This window comes from Danio rerio, chromosome 4 (assembly GCF_052040795.2).
Source record: "Danio rerio strain M-AB ecotype USA chromosome 4, GRCz13ab, whole genome shotgun sequence".
Taxonomy (NCBI): Eukaryota; Metazoa; Chordata; class Actinopteri; order Cypriniformes; family Danionidae; genus Danio; species Danio rerio.
In genome coordinates, this window is record NC_141024.2 from 8,953,800 (window position 1) to 8,974,143 (window position 20,344).

Sequence of the window (20,344 nt, forward strand, 5' to 3'; positions counted from 1 at the left end):
CTTGCAAATTGAAGCTCTCAATCTAGTTTCAGATTCAGTTCAGTTCAGTGTGCTTCAAATTTCACTGCTGAAAGTCCAAACATTGAAGACCAAATCCATTGATGGGCAGCTCTACAAGTCCCAAACCAAGCAAGCCAGTGGCGATGAGGAACAAACTTCATCAATTGATGAAAGTAAAGGAACAAAACCTTGAGAGAAACCAGGCTCAGTTGGGCACAACCATTTCTTCTCTGGCCAAACTTCTGCAGAGCTGCAGTCTAGGGGCTGAGGCTGGAGAACACTGGACGTCCATTATAGAGAAGCTGCAGGTGTGTGTAGGTCACAGGTGGATGTTCAGGATGGCCCACGGGATCAATGCGAAGTCTTGTCTGTCACTGGGGTTTGAAATCAGTCTCATGCTCTCCACTCCTCCATGACCGCTACAGCTTCTGCTCAGGATACGGCCTGGTCCAAGATTATGGAGACCTTTTAGTCTTTTTACCTGTTCATGTTTTTGTTTTCTTTGGCATCTTTTCTAATACATATATTTGAATATTCTTAAAGCTGCAATGTGTAGATGATGTAACTCAAGCAGTTTATAAATACAAATTCACTACTTTGAGGTGTATTTTTTGTTTACAATGTATATATTGCAATGCAATAAATATTTGATTATGAATGCAATATATAGGTCACTTTGCCAAATAATTCATATCATGTTTCAGATGTTTAAAAACATGATTACATATTGCGACACGTGGCTCAGTTGGTCGGTGGTTTGAATCCCGGCTGGGCCATTTGGTCGGTGGTTCGAGTCCCGGCTGGGCCATTTGGCATTTCTGTGGGGAGTTTGTATGTTCTCAAAGTGCTCGTGTGGGTTCCTTCGGGTGCTTTGGTTTCTCCCACAGTTGTAGGTGAATTATTAAATTAGCTGTAGTGTATGTGTGTCAGTGAGTTTGTATGGATGTTTCTTAATACTGGGTTGCAGCTGGAAAGGCATCCGCTGTGTAAAACATATGCTGGATAAATTGGCGGTTCATTTCGCTGCGGCGACCCCTGGCGAATAAAGAGACTAAGCCAAAGGAAAATGAGTGAAGGATTACTTATTTTTAATTTTGAACCAAAATGAAAGGCATAATGCAGCTTTATATTTAAGACACGTTTATTTAAAACGAAATTGCTGTGAAGAATTGATATTAAGTCTTGTTTTCTAACAAAAAAAATAAAAAATCTGAAATAGTTTTAGGCATTTTGCTACTTCAGTAAATGTGTCTTAATTTCAGAATATTTAGATATTTGCTCTAAAAACGTGGCAAAAACACTAGATATTTTCTAAATTTTCCATTAAAATTATTTCAAAAATAATATTTATACATTTTCTGAAGCTATTTACGCATTTTTTTTTGAAAATATATCAAATGTTATATACATTTTTACATCCACACGCATACCACTCTCCTTGCATGTTTATTTATGACATATTTTTGCTTATTAATAATGTTTTGAGCTATTGGTCTATTACTCTTCCACTGAACACACACATTACCATATTTATATCCACTTCTCAAACTTCAGCAGATTGAATCATCAGCAGAAAATCATCCCAGTAATGCAGAAATAGTTGGGCCTGCCAATAGGGTAAGAAAAATAAACAGAACTGTTACACTCTCGATTATCAAACGATGATTATCTTAGTATCTTAAGCCAGTTTGTTATGTTATGCAACGTTTCCTTCTCAAGTTCTTATTTTAAAGGCCTTGAAATATTTTGCTGGAAAACAAGACCAAAATAGTGATTATGGTAATTGATAATCCACGCACATGCTCCGGCTCCCTTTATTAATCTTTTCCTTCTCTCTTTGTCGCACGCTGTTTGAATAATTAGTCCTCTTGATGAGAGTATATTTTTGTCTTTTTAAATCATCTGAAGGAAAATAAACCATTCGCTGGCCACATTAGTGTGTGTTTCCTGTGTATGTGTGTGTGTGTGTGTGTGTGTTTTAGCCAGTTAAAGAGGCACCTGCTCATGCTGTGGCATATTTTCCAGCTTGGCATTGCCAGCATTAAGGAATCCCTCTTCCCTTCTCTCGTTTCTCCACATCCCCATGGCCAAACCTCTACGGAAATCATTTGGAAAAAGGATTTGAGCATTAAAGATAACCACACCTGTGATTATCATTAGACGGAGGTGCTGTAAAACGTTAAATCCCTCTCTTTAGTTTGAGTTTCTTTTAATGAGTGGAAAATTAAACCTTTCGGGCAAATTCCAAGTGTTGAATTTTATATAATGATTTAAAAAGAAGTGCTCGCTGAGGTGATTTGTTTTCAGTGCATAAGTGAAACAGAAGGACCCTCTTACTGAAGGTCAAAGGGTCTCGATCCACATAAGCTCACATCTGCATCATCAGTTGGCTCATTCTCTGTCATTTTCAGGCTGTTAAACAGTTCTCCGGTTGCATGTTGCCATTGAGTTTCAACACTAAATCTAGTCTAGTGTGCTGGATGGTCCATAACCTGCTGTGTTTTAATGTAATATTAGTGTTACTATTTTGTCAAGATCAAGGGCTTTTAGCTTGTTGTTAAAGGGATCGTTCACCCAAAAATGAAAACTATGTAATCATTTACTCGCCTTTCATTTGTTCAAAACCTATTTGAGTTTCTTCTGTGGAACACAAATAAAGTTATTTTGTAAAATGATAGTTGCTGGACAATTGTAATTTTGTATTCCTACTATGGAAGTTGATGGGTTCCAGCAACCAGCATCTTCTAAAGATAGATGAAGGAAGACGTTTTTGGCCTGAAAACAATTGAGATTCATAGTAGGAAAAACAAATATCGTAGTTACCTTTCCATCCACCTATTTTTATGCGGATTTTTGGAAATGCACATAAAAAAAATGGTTGATGTAAATGCCAAAATGTGCATAAATTGTGAAATTAAGCATAAAAAACATATGTGCATAATTGAGTGGGATAAACTTTTTATTCAATATGGAAAAATGCCATAAATTACAATAGAAACACTTTTACTGAACAAATTCCAGTATGTTCATTAAAAAAAATGTCATATGGTTTTGTTATAAGCGATCATGTGATGATTAAAATGTGTGAGAATGGACAAACCAGCAAGCTGAGCACATTGTAAAACATCTGAAATGTTGTTTTGGTCATTCTAAAGCACCTTATGTGTTTCAGTATTAGTGTTATTATATTATTAATGGCCTCCAGAATATTTAAGAGTGTCTGTGCTCCGCATCTCATGCCTTCAAAGGCCACCACGCATTAATTGCATGTTGCCATCGTCTTCTAAGGCGCAAGTCATTTATTAAATAAAGAAAAGCTTCATGCAGCTTCTCCTACCCCAGCATATTACATTTTTACTGTTGATATTTGGCACCAGTTATCAGGAAGTGACGATTTTGTTCTCTTTGACTCGATGGATGGAAACGCTACTTTTAAGTGATATTTAAATTTTGCGCATGAAGTTAATTCATATTTTTGGATGGAGACATAGCTTATGAATGTCAATGGTTAGGGTTTTTCCCCAGTTTTCAAAATACCTTCTTTTGCGCTTAGCTAAAGATAAACTCAAAAAGGTTTGTAACAAGAAGAAGGAGAGTAAATGATAACAGAATTTAGATTTTTGGGTGAACTGATGATTTAAGATGATAGAAATATCAAATGTTCATAAACGCTTTATTCTGTTTGGTTTTACAGCTGGAATCTGAGTTGGAGCAGTGCGAGCGAGAGAGTGCCGAACTGCAGGAATACGCAAACTCTGTCCTGCAGCAGATCGCCGATCACTGCCCGGACATCCTGGAGCAGGTGGTCAATGCTCTGGAGGAGTCATGCTGACCGGACTGCAGAGCCGAGCCCTGCCGCCCCCTCTCTTCCCGCTTCTCCTTTGCTTTGATGTCACAGTATGCAAAAAAAAACACACAAACTCTCTCTCACCTTCACCCCCATGCACAACTCATAGGACAGACACATGCGGGAGAGACTGACAGCTCACAAGTCAAGTGCACGCTTGGATTGGGTTTGAGGTGTGGGAACGGTAGGCTGCCATCCCCTACCACCACATCCATCCTCTCTGCACCCTCACATAAACACGGGGAAGAGGAAACCGAAAGAGGGGAAACGAGCGGCTGAGAGGCTCAGTATTACAGGACATGTTCATTTATTAAGATGTCTGTCTCGGAAAGCCGTCCTGCGGGAGGTGCCGTTCTCTCTGTGAGGGGCAGGAAATAGTCTCCTTATCTTGATATACACGATTGCCACAGCTTTTAAAAGCTGCAGGATTTTGAAACCGTTTTGAAGCAATTTAGATTTTTTTTTCCCCTCCCCCTCTTTTTTCTTGTAGATGCTTTGTTACTGACGTTAAATTATGGGTCATTCGCGCAGGGCAAAACTCCTGCACTTTCAGACCATCTGGTTTCACTCAAAACTTGGTTAATGCTCCAGTTGTGCCAGCAGACAGTCCATGCGGACTTTAACATACTTTTACTATCGTAGTCAGTAGCGGGTTTAGATTACTGCAGCCCCCACCATCTGGGAATTTACTATTGACTTGGTTGCTGGCCGATTTCCTCCTGAAGTCTCATACATAAAAGTTACAAAACGGACAATATGGGTAATGTTATCCCGCATGCACCTGTCACCAGCTAAAGAAACCACAGCCCTGGTTTGTGTCTGTTAAAGGTGAGAGGAAGAAAATTATTTGCCTTGGAAGTTGTAGGTTTATTGCTGCTAACATTTGTCTTTGCATGTGGCAGGTTTTGGTTTGGTTATGTTTTGCTTTTGCTTTTTTTCCATGGCCGGCTCTCTGATGCCGAGGGTGGTAAAACAGAGGCTTTATTCCCGACACAGATGTTGTGGAGGCAGAAGTGCCTCATCATCAGAGCGCAGCTGCCACACATCACTGGAAATAGGAAAATAGGCACCTATCACTCATTCCCTACTCCCAAAACTATGTGGTCTCACACTGGGATGAAGACTGGCAGTAGTTTCGCAGTTTTCCAAAGCAAAGAGTGCAGATGTTGTTATTTCACAGATAAGGTCGAATACAAGTAGTTGATTAGATACCCTCATCTTTATACCACTCTCTCTTTTTCTGGAACAGATGCTAGTTGATTTTTTTGCGGTTGCTTTTTTGTGAGATATCATCAAGCTTTGATCCCAGCGTACCATCATGCTCATCTTTCTCTCTGCTTGGCTTCATATCTTCATCCTCAGACCCGGGCGTCTCTGTTAGCACAGCCGGCAGGTGTATCCTCTTACACTTTATGGTTATATGGGTCTATATCCATTGGCACTAGGTGTCCGTCTCTGGACCGGCCACAGGAGTGATAAGACTCAACCTTGTTCAACTGCTGATAAACGTGGTTGCTTCATCTTTAAAGTCCAGAGTCGACTTCTCCTCCCGCTGCCCCTGTGGATGACACTGGGCGTAACATGCCCTCTGCTCCTCTCTCTCTCTCTCTATATATCTCCTCATCCCTCCCTCATTCATGCCTGTGTGTAGTTTATGGCTCTGACCTGCTGTGCTGTGTTAGTCATACTCCTCTCCGCACGATAAGCCCTCGACGGACAAGACAAACAGCACGAGATCACAGCAAATATAATCATCTCCCTCTCGCACGCTCCCATATCAACACTCCACCTCTGCTCATCTCCGTACTCACTAGAAAACGCCACGTGATGCCAAATGTTTGCTTTACCCAGATTTGATTGACCTCTGAGTCACTCTGTGAGCTACTGATGTTGTGCCTATAACTAGTACACATCTTGTCCTCCGGAGGTTTCCCAGCAAACAATTTTGTATTTATTAGATGTCTAATAGACATCTAAACATAGACAGCTTGGGTAAAACAAGGCAAAACTTGGGCTGTCAGTGAAAATCTAATAGACATCTAAAAAGAATAGCCTAAATTAGACAGATAAAACAGACTTCATGTGTGTAGTCATTCATTTCTGTTTATTTGATGGTTAGTCTAGTCTAGTCTACTAGATTTTCACTGACAGCCCAAATTTAGCCTTGTTTTAGCCAAGACGACTATTTTTGGATGTCTATTAGTCATCTAATAGACCTCTTTTAAAAACAAAACATGCTTGCTAGCTTATGTTTGTTTGTCTATTGGAATGACTCAACTATAACAAGTGTTTTGGAGAAGTTGGGTGAATCTCATGAACATTCTAGGTTTCTTTTTACCCGAAATTCATAAGAAAAAATACATATACTGCTATAGGGTGACCACAAAGCATTTATTTCCTCTTAAACATCTGAAATTTTTATAATTGCAGCATTACTTTCACTAAACAAAGCATTGTCATGATGCATTATGTTAAGGAACTTTGGTGTAAAATATGCTTAATTGCAATGAATTTCTGCTTTAAAGTAATGAGAATTGGCATAATATATTATCATATTAGCTAAAATTAGTAAAAAAATATGCTTAATAGTAATTGTTTGTTGCAGTAATGATGACTAATGGAAAATTTGTTCAACTGTAATGGATTATTTTGTATTGTGGTATCGAGAATTGGTGGAAAATAAGCTTCCAGGACTCTCAGAAATAAAGGTGCGGGAGATGTCACTGGGGCGGTAGCTTTTGAAAAGGTACAAATTTGTATCTGAAAGGTCCATTTTAATACCTCAAGGGTACATATTAGTACCTAAAAAGTAGAAAAGTGTTCCTCTTTAAATTTTTAGGTACTAATATATATATATATATATATATATATATATATATTTGAGGCACCAATATGGACCCTTCAAGTACAAATGTGCGCCTTTTGAAAAAGGTACCACCCCAGTGACAGCTTGTACACTTTTATTTCTGAGAGTGTTTAATTCTTATGGATTTTTTGCAGAACTGTAATGACAATATGTGAAAAGACTTAGTTGACATGACAGTTTTAGCATTATGGTAATGGGAATTTGTGGAAGATATGCGTTATTGATGTGATTTTTTTTTATTTTTTTATGCATAATGGTGAGAGAAGCTCCTAATTTGTTGCATTGCGGTAATGAGAACTTAAATGCTTCATTATAATGAAAGAATGTCTGTTTGAGTTTATCCCGACATGACCTTATCCTGTTTTAAGAGATTCACCCAAATCCTTTAACACCTAACTAAGTCTTAGTTTAACAATATATTCCCACGCTCACATGGGCAGTGCCCGCAAAGCACTTGTTCGCGTGCCATTCTCACCCTTGGCACCATATATCTTATTGCCATCATATAGATTGCATCTCTCTAAAGCATTTTATGGTTTTATGCTCTTAATTACCACTGATGGACTTCCTCATGAGGACATAAATGTGACGAGCAGCTCTGTTGGGCTTTTAAAAGCAAACAGCTGATTGATGACACCCATCCTGTTTTTCATCTCCGTCGCTTTCTATCTCATTCACGCACAAACACAGTTTTGGCTGCTGTCTCTGAAATATGGGGCTCAGTTATCTACACCCTGGCTGAATCTCCCCACTTAGACTAAACACAGACCCCTCACGCGCACACACACTCACTATCACAGACCCTCGCAATTTATGTCCTTCAGTACAGGAGCTGGCCTCTTACCGCTCCGCTTAGAGCACTCCGGAGAATTCCCTAAGAAAACAAAAAGGAGGAACGCTTGTGATAACCGGGAGCAGATCAGAGAAGGAATGACCCGGCGCTTTGCAGAGGGTGTTATTGTGTGTTGAGTGAGTGTCTCTCTGGAGCTCTGGTATTTGTGTGATTGCTGGTTATAGGCAAACCTAATCACACAGAAGACTATGGAAATTCCCTGCAGGCTTTGGATCGCTCCATATGTTTGGAGACTCCCCTGTTTCAGTGAATCCTCCTTGTGTTTTTGAAGAATTCACCAGAGTTTTCAGCTCGGTAGCTAATTAACAGAACTATTTGGATATTCAGCAGCACCCATTTTTACTGCAAATGTACTCATAATACTTTAAATGCTGAGTAATCTTGTTTTATACATTATAATACTTGCTTATTCATGATTACATCTTTGATTACATAACAAAAAAAGTTATTTTCTCAAGTAATTTTGATAAAAATATGTTCATAATTCCTAAATCGACATAAATGTACTTGATCAGCAGACTGACTGTCTAATTTGTCTGAAAATGGGGAAAGAAATGTTGGATTTGAGATTATTTTACTTGCACCGTTTGCATTTTTTCGATCATTTTAAAGAGTAAATTCATTTAACTTGGAGAATTTTCTTATAAAACAACACACCATTTACATCAAAAGTAAATTAATAATAAATTAGCATCATTTAGATACAAATTCTGCAAAATAAGCTCAAAATTCTTGAGTATGAGTATGATTTTTGTAGCACAACATGCATTATTAACTTGCAGTTTGGCATTTATCGTGCATTAAGAAAGATGTAATCATTAGATAAGTATTATAGTGTATTAAAACCCTCCCTAAATACTGATAAAGGAATCTTTAATGTCATTTAAAATGTATTAAGAATACATTTATGCATCATATAGGCTGAATTTGCCACTTTTATCTTTTTTTTTTTGTCCGATTTTCTTTCCGTAAAGCACAGTTTTTCTTGAATTCACCTTAAAAACTCACCCTATATAACCCTATTCAGGCTTCATAAAAGTCTATTTAATGTTTTTGTGGGGGGGGTGACGTGATGGTGCATAACCGGTTATAGTATATATTTAACTTGCACATCACTCCCTTAATTTATAGAGAAGCAATTCATAGGATGTGGTCAGCTGACTTTCCATACGGTTTGGCTTTTGACATCTACCTGGCTTGAAACTGCGTTCAGCCATGTGAGTGTGAATGAGCATGAGGTGTTGCTTCGTGTTCTAGTATGGACGTTTTTCATCCTCATTAAAGTCAGCGAGGCATATCTGTGGAGAGAGAGAGAGTGAGCATCGGGCGGCCTTATATTTTCCAGTTTTCCTGTCCAGACTTTTATTCGACCTTATTTCGTCCCATAGCAAGAAACATTTATCACTCTGTCTCTCAAATACTCTGATAAAGCAAATAATGGATGTCATCTGATTTTCATAGTGGGTGAGTAGTACTGCCATTCTTGCCTCCTCGATATAAAAAGATAAAAACTGCCACACACACACACGTATATATATATGCATCTACAGGAGTCTATACTTATAAATATCAACTTAATTGAACAATTTGCACAAGCGTCTGGGGAAAATAGTATATCCGTCTGAACAAAATGGCTAAAAATAAGAAAAAAAAAAAAGAGTAACTCTAACATTTGTCTTGAAATGAAAAGCCTTTCTAAGTGTCAAATCAATGCTGTTAACAAAGATTTTGGAAAATATTTCCATGTGGTTGATGATGTGCTGTTTGCTATCTTCTCCGCACCTCGTTTGATTCAGATTCCGACTCATCTTACAGCTGTTATGTTGTTTTTTTTCTTCTCCCCTTTGGGATTGTTTTTGTTTTTGCAGTCTTGATAGTGTGCGTGATTGCAATGCTGAAAACTGCAGCGTGTTTTATATTACACAACATGTATGCCTGTTCTCGATGGCTGGAGAAACATCCGTGACCGTGTTTCGAGTGATGCCAAGACCTTTGCTTGAGAACTGTGATCTTAATAGCACTCCGGGTTGCTGGGAAGCGTCAGCGTAATTTTTTTTTTAATCTTAGCATCATTCGTGCGTATTTAGGAGATAATAAGCATGTTACATGAAGCTTTTTGGGGTCAGATGATCAGCATCACTCGACATCAAGCTTGTTCGTAGTATGCGTAAACACTCAAAACTTTTTACGGCCTACTAAGTAGATGGGCTATTAAATTGTTTACTTATTAACTCATCTTGAATTGTCATTATTTACCCAAACAGTCCGTCAACACGTCCACATTTTTCATGCATTACTTCCATCCACTTAGTTTGATGGACTGAGACTGTTTAAAGCATGAAACCACATAAAACATCCGCTGAAGGATTTGGCAAGTTCGTGTCTGACTTTCCGTTCTCCATCGGAGAATAATTCGGTGCCAAACGAAGCTAGTCTGCTCTAGAAAGTGCCACAAATAATAACCTGCCTGTCGTTCATCAGCAACCAAAGCCAGGTCATGTGACCTTTTACTGTTTATACCATGTTTGATTTCTGTTTAAACCTTTAAACCTTAATTGACACGACAAGAGGTCAAAGCGAAGCACCAGAACTGACACATTTATTACGTGTTTAATAATCTTGAAGTGTCTGAGTTGAACGAAGCAGCATTATTCACAAGGACCTAAACTTCAGGTCAACTCAGAGATATTTTTTTTAATGTGGTTACTAAAAGACTGTTATGAACGTTCTGTGTGCCTATATATGAGAATATGTCAGGCGTGTAGTTAGCGTTAGCGTGGTATCTTCATTTTTTTCCTCTGGATTTGTCAGACCTCAATATCAGCCCATTCACATCATGATCTCTTGGCTCCAGCAACCCTGCCTTCTGTCACAGTAAGGGTCAATCTTTTCTAATGATTCATTCTCTCTTTTTTTTCTACGCAATACACAGAAACACTGTCAAGGAGGATTCTCGCCCTTTCCCCTTTAATTTAATGAAGAAAAATAAATGGAAAAATGTCAACTTTAACCCAATGCTGGTCATCATTCATGTCTTTTTTCCCTTTACGTTCTTAAAAAAATTTAAAACATGACTGCCTTATGTCTGTGTTGATTAAAAGATTTCTGTAAAAAGAACGTGAAAATAGCGAAAAGGCGTTATTGTATTCAGCTTTTGCCTATGTATATAAATTCTATCATTCAGTCCTTGATTGTGTTTCAGTGTGTTTTGTAAGTCATGATGCGCATTTATTCATTCAAATACCATGTTATGTATCATTGTAATCTGTTCTGAACACACTTCATTTGAAATCATCAAACAGACGAAAAACTGGACCAAAGATGGATTCAAAAGGTACGATTTATGTTTCATTTTAAGAAGGTGCAACTTAAATCTTAACACTTTTTATGCATTTTTAGGGTTTTTGGGAGGTGAAATTGCACACAGTGCACTATTAATCTCCATCTAAACTTCAAAAATGTGATATGGGGATTGGTTTGACCTTGTCTTTGGGACAATATTTGGAAACTCAAAAATGCAGTAAAAGTAAAGTAAAAACTATTAAATTGTTAGTGCATCATTGTTGGCGCACTTTATGATTTTGCCAAGTACGATGTGATCCTGGGTTAACCTCTACACTAGCTGACAAAAGTCTTGTCATCTGTCCAAGTTGTAAGAGCAACAAATATTAACTTGACTTCTAGTTGATCATTTGGAAAAGTGGCAGAAGGTCAATTTTTCTGATGAATCATCTGTTGAACTGCATCCCAATCATCACAAATACTGCAGAAGATCTATTGGAACTCACATGGACCCAAGATTCTCACAGAAATCAGTCAAGTCATGGCATGGGGTTACATTCAGTATGGGGGCGTGCGAGAGATCTGCAGAGAATCTGATGTATCAGGACATTTGAGCCTTCACATCAAAGCTCCTGAAAGCAAAGAATGTCAAGCTGCTCTGGGATTGGCCAGCCCAGTCACCAGACATAAACATTATTGAGCATGTCTGGGGTAAGATGAAGGAGGAGGCATTGAAGATGAATCCAAAGAATCTTAATGAACTCTGGGAGTCCTGCAAGATTTGAGTCCTTGCTATTCCAGGCTTTATTAAAAAGTCATTGCAGAGATGTATGGATGCAGTCCAGTTGATCTTGGAACATAATTTTTATTCGAAAATGTAATCTATATCTATTCCCATCCCCTAAACCCACCCATACTTGTAAATTGTTCCCAAAATCAGTGCAATAAACCTAACCATAAGCCTAGACTTAACATAAATGGTAAACGCATCCCTTAATTCTGATTGGCTGATTGGAATGTTGGTCCAGGATCAACATAGATGTTAATCCAGGAACTGGTCCTACTTGGTGAAATCAGGTTGGTGTGTAAACATACGCTGAAATGCTTTGTTTGGTCAAATTTAAATGTTGAGAATGGTTGATTAAATGGTTGATAAATTTATATGTAGTTTAGTACCTACTAATTGGTTAAAATTGCGATTAAGCCAATATTTATGATGCATTTATGAGAGTTGTTTCATTAGCTTAGCAATATGCTAATGGTAAGCATTTTTTAGGATAAAAAATGAGTCACATATTGCTATTTTTGTGGCAAATGACTCATATTGTTTCAATTACGAGGTTACCTTAGAAGTCATGTAGACAGTAAACATTAGCCTAGCTTACTAAGTTTTGAATCAGAGATAATGGGTTCCATAAGTACTCATTGAGTCAGTTCCATCTGTGTCACCTGTGTTGTTGCGGTTGCATCTTCAGTGTACAACAGAAAACCTCCTTTCCTCTTCTGTGTGTCTCACCACTCCAGACAGAAAGTAACCTGTTTGATACCAACGCCTCAGCCCACAAAAAAGGAACACAGATGGCCTGATGAGATGTCTTGGTTTCCTCCTCCAGCTTTTTCTACAGACCCCCCAATGACTGGATTTATTGCCGATTACACATCAGCACTTGGGCCACCCAGCAGAGTTCCTGTTCCAGTTTACACTCCTCATTTTACGATATACAACTTGCATGCAGTATATATATCAAGTAGCGAATGTGGAGTGGGAAAGATCCCGCCGCTTTAGGGAAAATCATTGAAGAGGCCTACCACGCAAAGCCGGTGTTTGCTAAACAGAGGCAATGAGAAGAATATGACCACTATTTAAGCCACCATTTAAATGTGCAAATTTCAGGGGGAATTTCCCCCCTGGGAAGGCCTTATGTTCTGAGCCCAGTACAGAAATCACAGGAGCCGCGTCCAGATTCACGCTTTCAGAGAGTGTGCTGTTCAGTGAAGAATTAAATGCTCAGTGGATAATGAAGGCATGCAGGTGTGTAGAGTGAATACATTCCCAGACATGCTACATCCATACTGCTGCTGTATTTGCATAATGCATAGTAGAAAGAACAGCGCAGTCTGACCAGAGGTATGTCCACTTCCAGAATTTGAATATCTAACGAAGGATGCAAAGTTGTTTAAAATGAAATCTATGCATTTCTATATCTCTAATCTATGTTTTTTTTTCTAGATAGATAGATCTGTCTTTTTCCAAATAGATAAATCTTAAAGGGTTAAAAAAACAATGGATGAATAAATCCAAATAAAAAAATGGTTGACATATAATGATGGATGTGTGATACAGCGAGAGGGAGCCAATGGATGGGTAGAACATTATGTGATTACTGGTGGGTAATAAAAAAATGGATGAATAAATACCAATAACGATAGATAGATAGATAGATAGATAGATAGATAGATAGATAGATAGATAGATAGATAGATAGATAGATAGATAGATAGATAGATAGATAGATAGATAGATAGATAGATAGATAGATAGATAGATAGATAGATAGATAGATAGAAGGTAGGTAGGAAGGTAGGTAGGTAGATAGATAGATAGATAGATAGATAGATAGATAGATAGATAGATAGATAGATAGATAGATAGATAGATAGATAGATAGATAGATAGGTAGGTAGGTAGGTAGGTAGGTAGGTAGGTAGGTAGGTAGGTAGGTAGGTAGGTAGGTAGGTAGGTAGGTAGGTAGGTAGGTAGATAGATAGATAGATAGATAGATAGATAGATAGATAGATAGATAGATAGATAGATAGATAGATAGATAGATAGATAGATAGATAGATAGATAGATAGATAGATAGATAGATATACAGACAGACAGACAGACAGACAGAGAGGATAAATGCATCCTTGGTTGTTAGAGTAATGGAAGAACAGAGATTTTAATGGATAGATATACTGTATGGATATTGAATGGATAGAAAGAAAAGGACAGAAGATGATTGATAGATGCTGATGGATATACAAAATGAATGGATAGACATAATGATGGATAGATCAACAGCTAACTAACAATAAAAGTACTTATATGGATTGCAATTGATGGATAGAATCAAAAATGGACAGAGGGAAATTTCTGTAGTTGTGGCCAAATCAGATTCACTCTCAGGATTTGAAAGTGAGTCAAATTTATGATATCGATCACACGAGGAAACATACCTATTTGACATTATGTCAGTTTATTGGAGTTCAGTCGTGCGAAATTTTAAAAGGAGGCATCAAACCTGACCCCTAAACCCAACCATTATTGTAAGATGAACAAATCATACTAAATTGTATGAATGAGATCATACGAATTAGCCCCTAAATCAAAAAGTTATGAATTTCCATGAGATAGCGTTGGATATTGCTCAGTCCTGGTTGTGATGCGGTAAGAGTCGGTGCACCTCAGGAATGAGGCAGTTCTTCTTCCTCATCACGCTTCTACTCCTGGATAAGCAGACCAACCAATGACTGGCAACCATCTCTATCCCATAAAGCCCTATATCCAAACAAGAGTGGCCTGTAGAACTCTCTTTCTGTTTAAAGTGCATGTATATATAGAAATACTTCTGCATATGTTTTTACAGAGAGGCACAGAGGATAAGAGGTCCGTGTGTGGGTGTGGAAACGATGTGGTTTCAGTCGTAGCGGCCAAAGGCACACTGATTGCAAAAAGCAAGGGGAGAGAGTGAAAAAAGAACAGCAAGCGCCTAAAATAAACGCCGGGTCCATAGGATGGAGAGGCATAGAAAAACGTCTTTTTTCACATCACTTGACTTCATGAAGGTCATAAAGAAAACAAGACCCGTCACTTACATGAATGCGGTGCATTGTCTGGGTTTTGTGGCGAGTTGCACTCGACAATTTGTCCTTACTACTTGGAAATGGCATTATCATAAGCAAAGTTTGCTTTAGTGCACATATATCTACGCTAAATACGTGACGGCGCATAGGGGAAGGTTATAAGAATGATATGTGGCATGGAGAGAGAACTGGAGAGCTATTTATTTGTAGAAAACTTGGTGCAAGAGTTGCACAATAGTCATTGGCCATATTTACACCGGGTATTAAGATGCATTTCACTCATACTAATTTCTTATGGAGGGCTTTTGAGTGATAATATTTATGGGCTTTATATATTTAAGTCTAATATTTTACAATTTACAAATAAAATTTAAATGGTCATGAGACCCTAAACCTCATTTTTTAGATGTTATCATATAGGTGGCTTGAAAACAGTACTGGGACTCAAGTTAAAGTAGTTTTTTTTTTTGTGTTTTTAAATTTGTTCTTTCATTTTGAAAAGAAATTTTAAATAATATCACAAGACATGATGGCATTGCGTTTCACCCATATTTCTGATTGGCTGCCATGACTGGAGAACATAACATGACGTGATTGGGTTTTGAGAGTTTCTGTGCATTTATTTAAGAGACAACAGAAATTGAATTCAAACTAACCTGGCATTTTGAAATCAGTTTTAATTTCGATTTAAATAATGAATTTAATTTCTTCATATTGTTTAAGAATTGGGTAGAAATTTTTTAGCTTTTCAAATCCATTTAAACACATTCTGCCTTAAATACATATTTAATTAACACTCTTGTTTACAGTTATACAGTTATATACAGTTAATAATCCAGTTTTAATATAATTACAACAATACTCTGATTAAGAGTCTACTACTGTATGTAAACAGCCATTTTAAAGTTTAAGGTCATAATCGAACTAAACCGTAATCAGATTAAGACATGTGAAGTACAGTATGCCTATTTTAGTTGCATTATTGAGGTGCAGTACAGACATGTAAACATTGCAATCAAACTAGTGGCATCATGTAGGATTTTCGCAGCATTTTGTGACAGGATAGTCTATACACACATGCCTGTTTGACATTATTCTCTGCACCTACAGAGTCAGTGAAGGACCACAGACACGCACATCGTGACATGAGGACTTTTTTCCCCATACAGCGTGCAGCATCAAATCCCATTAAAACAAAGCTCTTCCAGCAGTTCATACTCGCATTCAGTTCATCAAACTATATGTAACTCATGTAAACACCTTAATCATATCATTGTCCTAATCATATAAATGGAAATAATATTGTCTCGATAAGTCGGGGGGAAAAAATGACTGAACTGGCTGTCTCACTGTCTCTCCACTCCCCCTATACACCCCTGGTGACCCATCCCCCCCCCCCCCCCATACCTGGTGTGTGGTGAGCACACTGGCGCCGCTTTTCTGTGGCTGCCGTCGCATCATCCAACTGGATGCTACACACTGGTGGTGGTGTGAAGAGACCACCCTTAACAACCCCCCAACCCCCCTCCCACCCACCACACTCATGCTTGTGAAGCGCTTTAGGTGTATGGCCATACACATGCGCTCTATAAATACACATTGCATTACAAATATGTAATATATATATATAATGTGTAATGCTCAAAACTTTTATACACTGTTTTCACCTGATCTGATTGACCAAATTGCCTCTCAAAACCGGGAGTAAACAATATCTGTAAAGGTTTTTTTTTTTTTTAAAGTAAATGTAATCCAGGTTATCTTGCTTCTCGTTTTTCACTGCTCATATTTTACCTGCAGGTAACTATAAACTAAAATCCTGGGTTATCATATGCTGGAGTTTCACACTGCACAATTTGTCATTTATTGAATGAACCCTTGTGACCTTTCATAAGTGAAACACAGACGGGTCCTTCTGCACTATAAAGGTAAGAATAAACCAACCTTTACTTCTCTCAAATTGATGTTTTTCTCTCAGATGCTGAAATGCTCTTTATATACTAGGTATGTGAATACGAAGCATGGGATTGGCTGTCTGTTGGTATGTATGCAGCTTTAACATTATTAAATGTTAACTTATTCATACTGCACTGTATGTTTGGTACCTTTAAAAGTGCTTTCAATAAGTGGCTCTTAAAATGACGATAACCTGGGGTTAAGTGCAGTCTTCCTATCTTAAATCATTTGTAAAAACTATAAGAGCGAGCACGCTTCTCTTCAAACGCTCCATTTGACGTGTCATGTCTGTAGCTCAAATGGGGCTGCAAGAGTTACACCCTAAAGTTTTATACATAGGGTTGGCAGTATATTGAAATCCCTAACCTTTAGTTTGAGCAATAGTTATAGTGATACTTGCCTTAGCAAGCAGAGCTAATGATAGATTGAACAGAATGAAGAGACTCTTTTCTGCTGACGCTGACCTTTTTTTGAAAAACATATCAACAAATTACAGACAAACCTGTGCTGGGATTTTACCTGCACTGTAAATCAGTGTCTAGAAGTGATCTTGCTGAAATTAACAGGCTTGTTAAGAGTTCAACAACTAATTACAAGGCCATAATTAAGCACACACACACATACACACATATATACAGTGCATTAGAAAGAACCAGACATGCAAGAGCCATTACAAGCTCTGACAGGTTTCTAGAGGATGATCTTACCTGGAGCTTTAAAAAACATCCTTGGATAAATGGCTGAATGTCTGTCTGTCCCGATCGATCAATGCTGAACATCGAGAAACTGCTGAAATTACATTATTTCAGCAAATAAGACAAGCTAGCACTTATGTTATATATAGGTAATGAATGGAGCAATTCTGAGAAGGGTTTTGGAAGTGATTCAGAGCCCAAGGACTGGAGCTGGGTTTGATTATGTACAGGAGTGAGCGCGTCCTAGGATGTTTGTCAGATAAAAAGCTACATCACGTTTTTTCAGCTCGTCTCAGTCGTGGCCATTTTGACATGCTTACATTTTGCCTGCATTTGATCCGCCACTGCAGACGTGAGGGAGCGGGTTCAAAGGCCTTGCATTCCCATGACAACCACAGTGTCAGTCAAGTCGTTCCATAACCCGTGCGGGATGAAACTTTAGAACGTCCCTTATAATACCTTCATCCCTCAGTGTTGTTGCAACAATTGGGATGGGAAAAGAGCTCAGCAGATTGAGATGTTATCGATAGTTTTGTCAGAATCTTTCACAATGGTTGCCAGCAGAAAGCTCCAGATGTCAGAGGTGGGCACGCAGCGGTAGATCAGGCCCATATGTGCAGAATGTGTGTTCTGGAGAAACGGAGTTGGGTCTGACCCGCCGGCCCCTTCACGCTCGTTAAAGCAATATCTTAACATGTGGAAACCCGATACGCCTCTACTGCGTGTTTGTCCTGCATTGTCATCTACCGTTGGTTCAGTCGCTCCATATGTGAGCCGGGACTGCAGAGCTGAGAGCCAAATGCATGATTGTCGTATTTATGCATTTGTAGAGCTGTGCAGCATGAACGTTTCGGGAATCAAATTACAGCGCTTTGGTGTTCAGGACTGTTACATTTTTATTACTGTTTTATAAATGTTGCAGTGACGCATAGTGTATGCGATTTCATTTAATGCATTGTGGATTTATGTAAAATGTGAAATACGACTGTAGTTTGTCCTGGACAATTTTAGACTTAATATTAACACAGGCTCATTTTGAAAAAATACCCCTATATACGTTTCTGGAGATCCCAGACGGATTTCGCCTTTAAAACGAACGCTACGGATCAGTATGAAGTTGTTCCTTTTCGCGATTACCAGCTGACCGCTTACCTGCATGTGGACGGCTTTTCCGCTGTTACCAGTTTGTAGCTCGACACATACGTCGGCGGACTTGAGATGCAGAGCGTAGTTGACGGCAATGACAGGGTTCGAGTCCGGTAAAGAACAGTTCCAGAAAAGGTGAAAGACAAATAACAGAAGGCAAGAAATATTATGAACAACTAAATAACAGGGTGAGAATGTGGTAAAATCTGAAAACATGGTAAAAAATCAGGCGATGGGTTTTGTTTTTCTGCATTGCTTTTCAAAACACTGCGGTTGTGTTTAGAGAGGGTGGTGGGCGGGTCATTCTGTACTTTTGAAAACACTATTGGTTGGGTTTAGGGAAGAGGGGCGGGGGTGTTGGTCAGCCGGTCAAAAGTGGCCTCTGGTGGACTTATGTGAGAACAGCAAGTGCGAATGACACGAAAGAAAAAAAAAAGCATCCACAGCTGCCTCTGTCAGATTTTCTAATACAAAAACTACAAATAAACTTGGCTCCTGGGATGTATTTTGCTCTCTTCAGAAATGTATATATGGGGCATGTAATTGGAATGAGCCTGGGTTGCTTATCTACTTTTTAAAGTACTTTTTTTCTGGTGGGAAATCGAGTAATTGCTGCAAATAATAAGGATGATAATGATAATAATAGAAATAATAATAACAGACTTCACTTAACAGAACAATATTTAAATTATATAAATTTTTCAAAATCTTTTATCAGTAATTTATGAAATCTTAACTAAATAAAATCATAATTTTCTATCAGTATGTCTTCTGTTTGGTGAAGTAAACAACACTCAAAAATGCTGTGATCCACACAATTCCTTCATGTTGTCCCAACACAAATCGATTAAGTTAATTTAATTGTTTTACAAATTTAAGTGGATTGAACATAAAAAAGTTAAGTTGTCCCCCAAAAAACTTAAGAATTGTGTTGTTTAACTCTATTCAATATTAAATAAGTAGTTTCAACAAGCAGCAAATGTATTTTTGTGAGTGAATAGCACATAAACTTTCTTGAAAAAGCCTTAAAAAGTTAAGATTTAGTTTCCAAAGCATCAAAGTAATCCATCCATCCATCCATCCATCCATCTATCCATCTATCCATCTATCTATCTATCTATCTATCTATCTATCTATCTATCTATCTATCTATCTATCCATCTATCTATCTATCTATCTATCTATCTATCTATTTTTAAATCAGGATATTGGAATGATTTCTGAAAGATGATTTTGACAATGATGTTTTACACCAGAAAACAATTATGTCTGCAAAGTTGTTGCAAACAATTTGTATGTGGTGAATTAAAACAAACACTTAAAAATTGGCAATGTTTAACTAAATCTGTTTGTTTAAATTCAGCCCGAATAAATTGTTTACTACAACTTAACCTAAAAAAATAGAGGAATTATCAAAATCCAAGAAATCATCATTAACATAAAATCAGTTGGTGAAAATTCAGTAGTGACATTAGAGAAACTATTACAGTATTTTATCAAATAAATGCAGATCAGAAACTCATGCAAACCATAGTAAAAAAAAGTCTGAATTATTCCACACTCTTGACCTTTACTGAGATAGATGATATCTACCCATGCGTGTGTTTTGAATAAAGTGAATCAATCTTTCAAAACTCTGGACAAGTTTTGATTGAGTTTCCAAAGTATACCCAGGCCTCTGCCACAATAAAGATCATCTCTCTTATAAAAACTAATTACTACAACTTTATTGGCTGACTAATAGGAGCAGCGGTCGGGACACTAGTCCAAGTGTTCGTCAAATGGGAACGCGCTGTTGGAGGACTGTGGTTTCTCTCCCTCCCCTGTTTGGAAGCTGGAGAGATGGGGA

At 38.0% G+C, this 20,344-nt stretch overlaps 1 protein-coding gene across 5 annotated transcripts in view; it reads left to right on the forward strand.

Moving 5' to 3' along the window:
* Positions 1 to 6,478, forward strand: part of erc1b (ELKS/RAB6-interacting/CAST family member 1b) — a 307,170-nt gene extending 300,692 nt beyond the window's left edge. For 4 of the 5 annotated variants that reach the window (XM_088649956.1, XM_088649957.1, XM_088649958.1 and 1 more), the window contains one exon: positions 3,695 to 4,599. In XM_088649956.1, the coding sequence (XP_088506082.1) occupies positions 3,695 to 3,832 (138 nt within the window). In that variant the 3' untranslated portion in view covers positions 3,833 to 4,599. Of the gene's footprint in view, positions 1 to 3,694 lie in introns of all 5 variants that reach the window. The other variant, XR_015942247.1, reaches the window with a different exon arrangement.
* Positions 6,479 to 20,344: the final 13,866 nt, after the last annotated feature.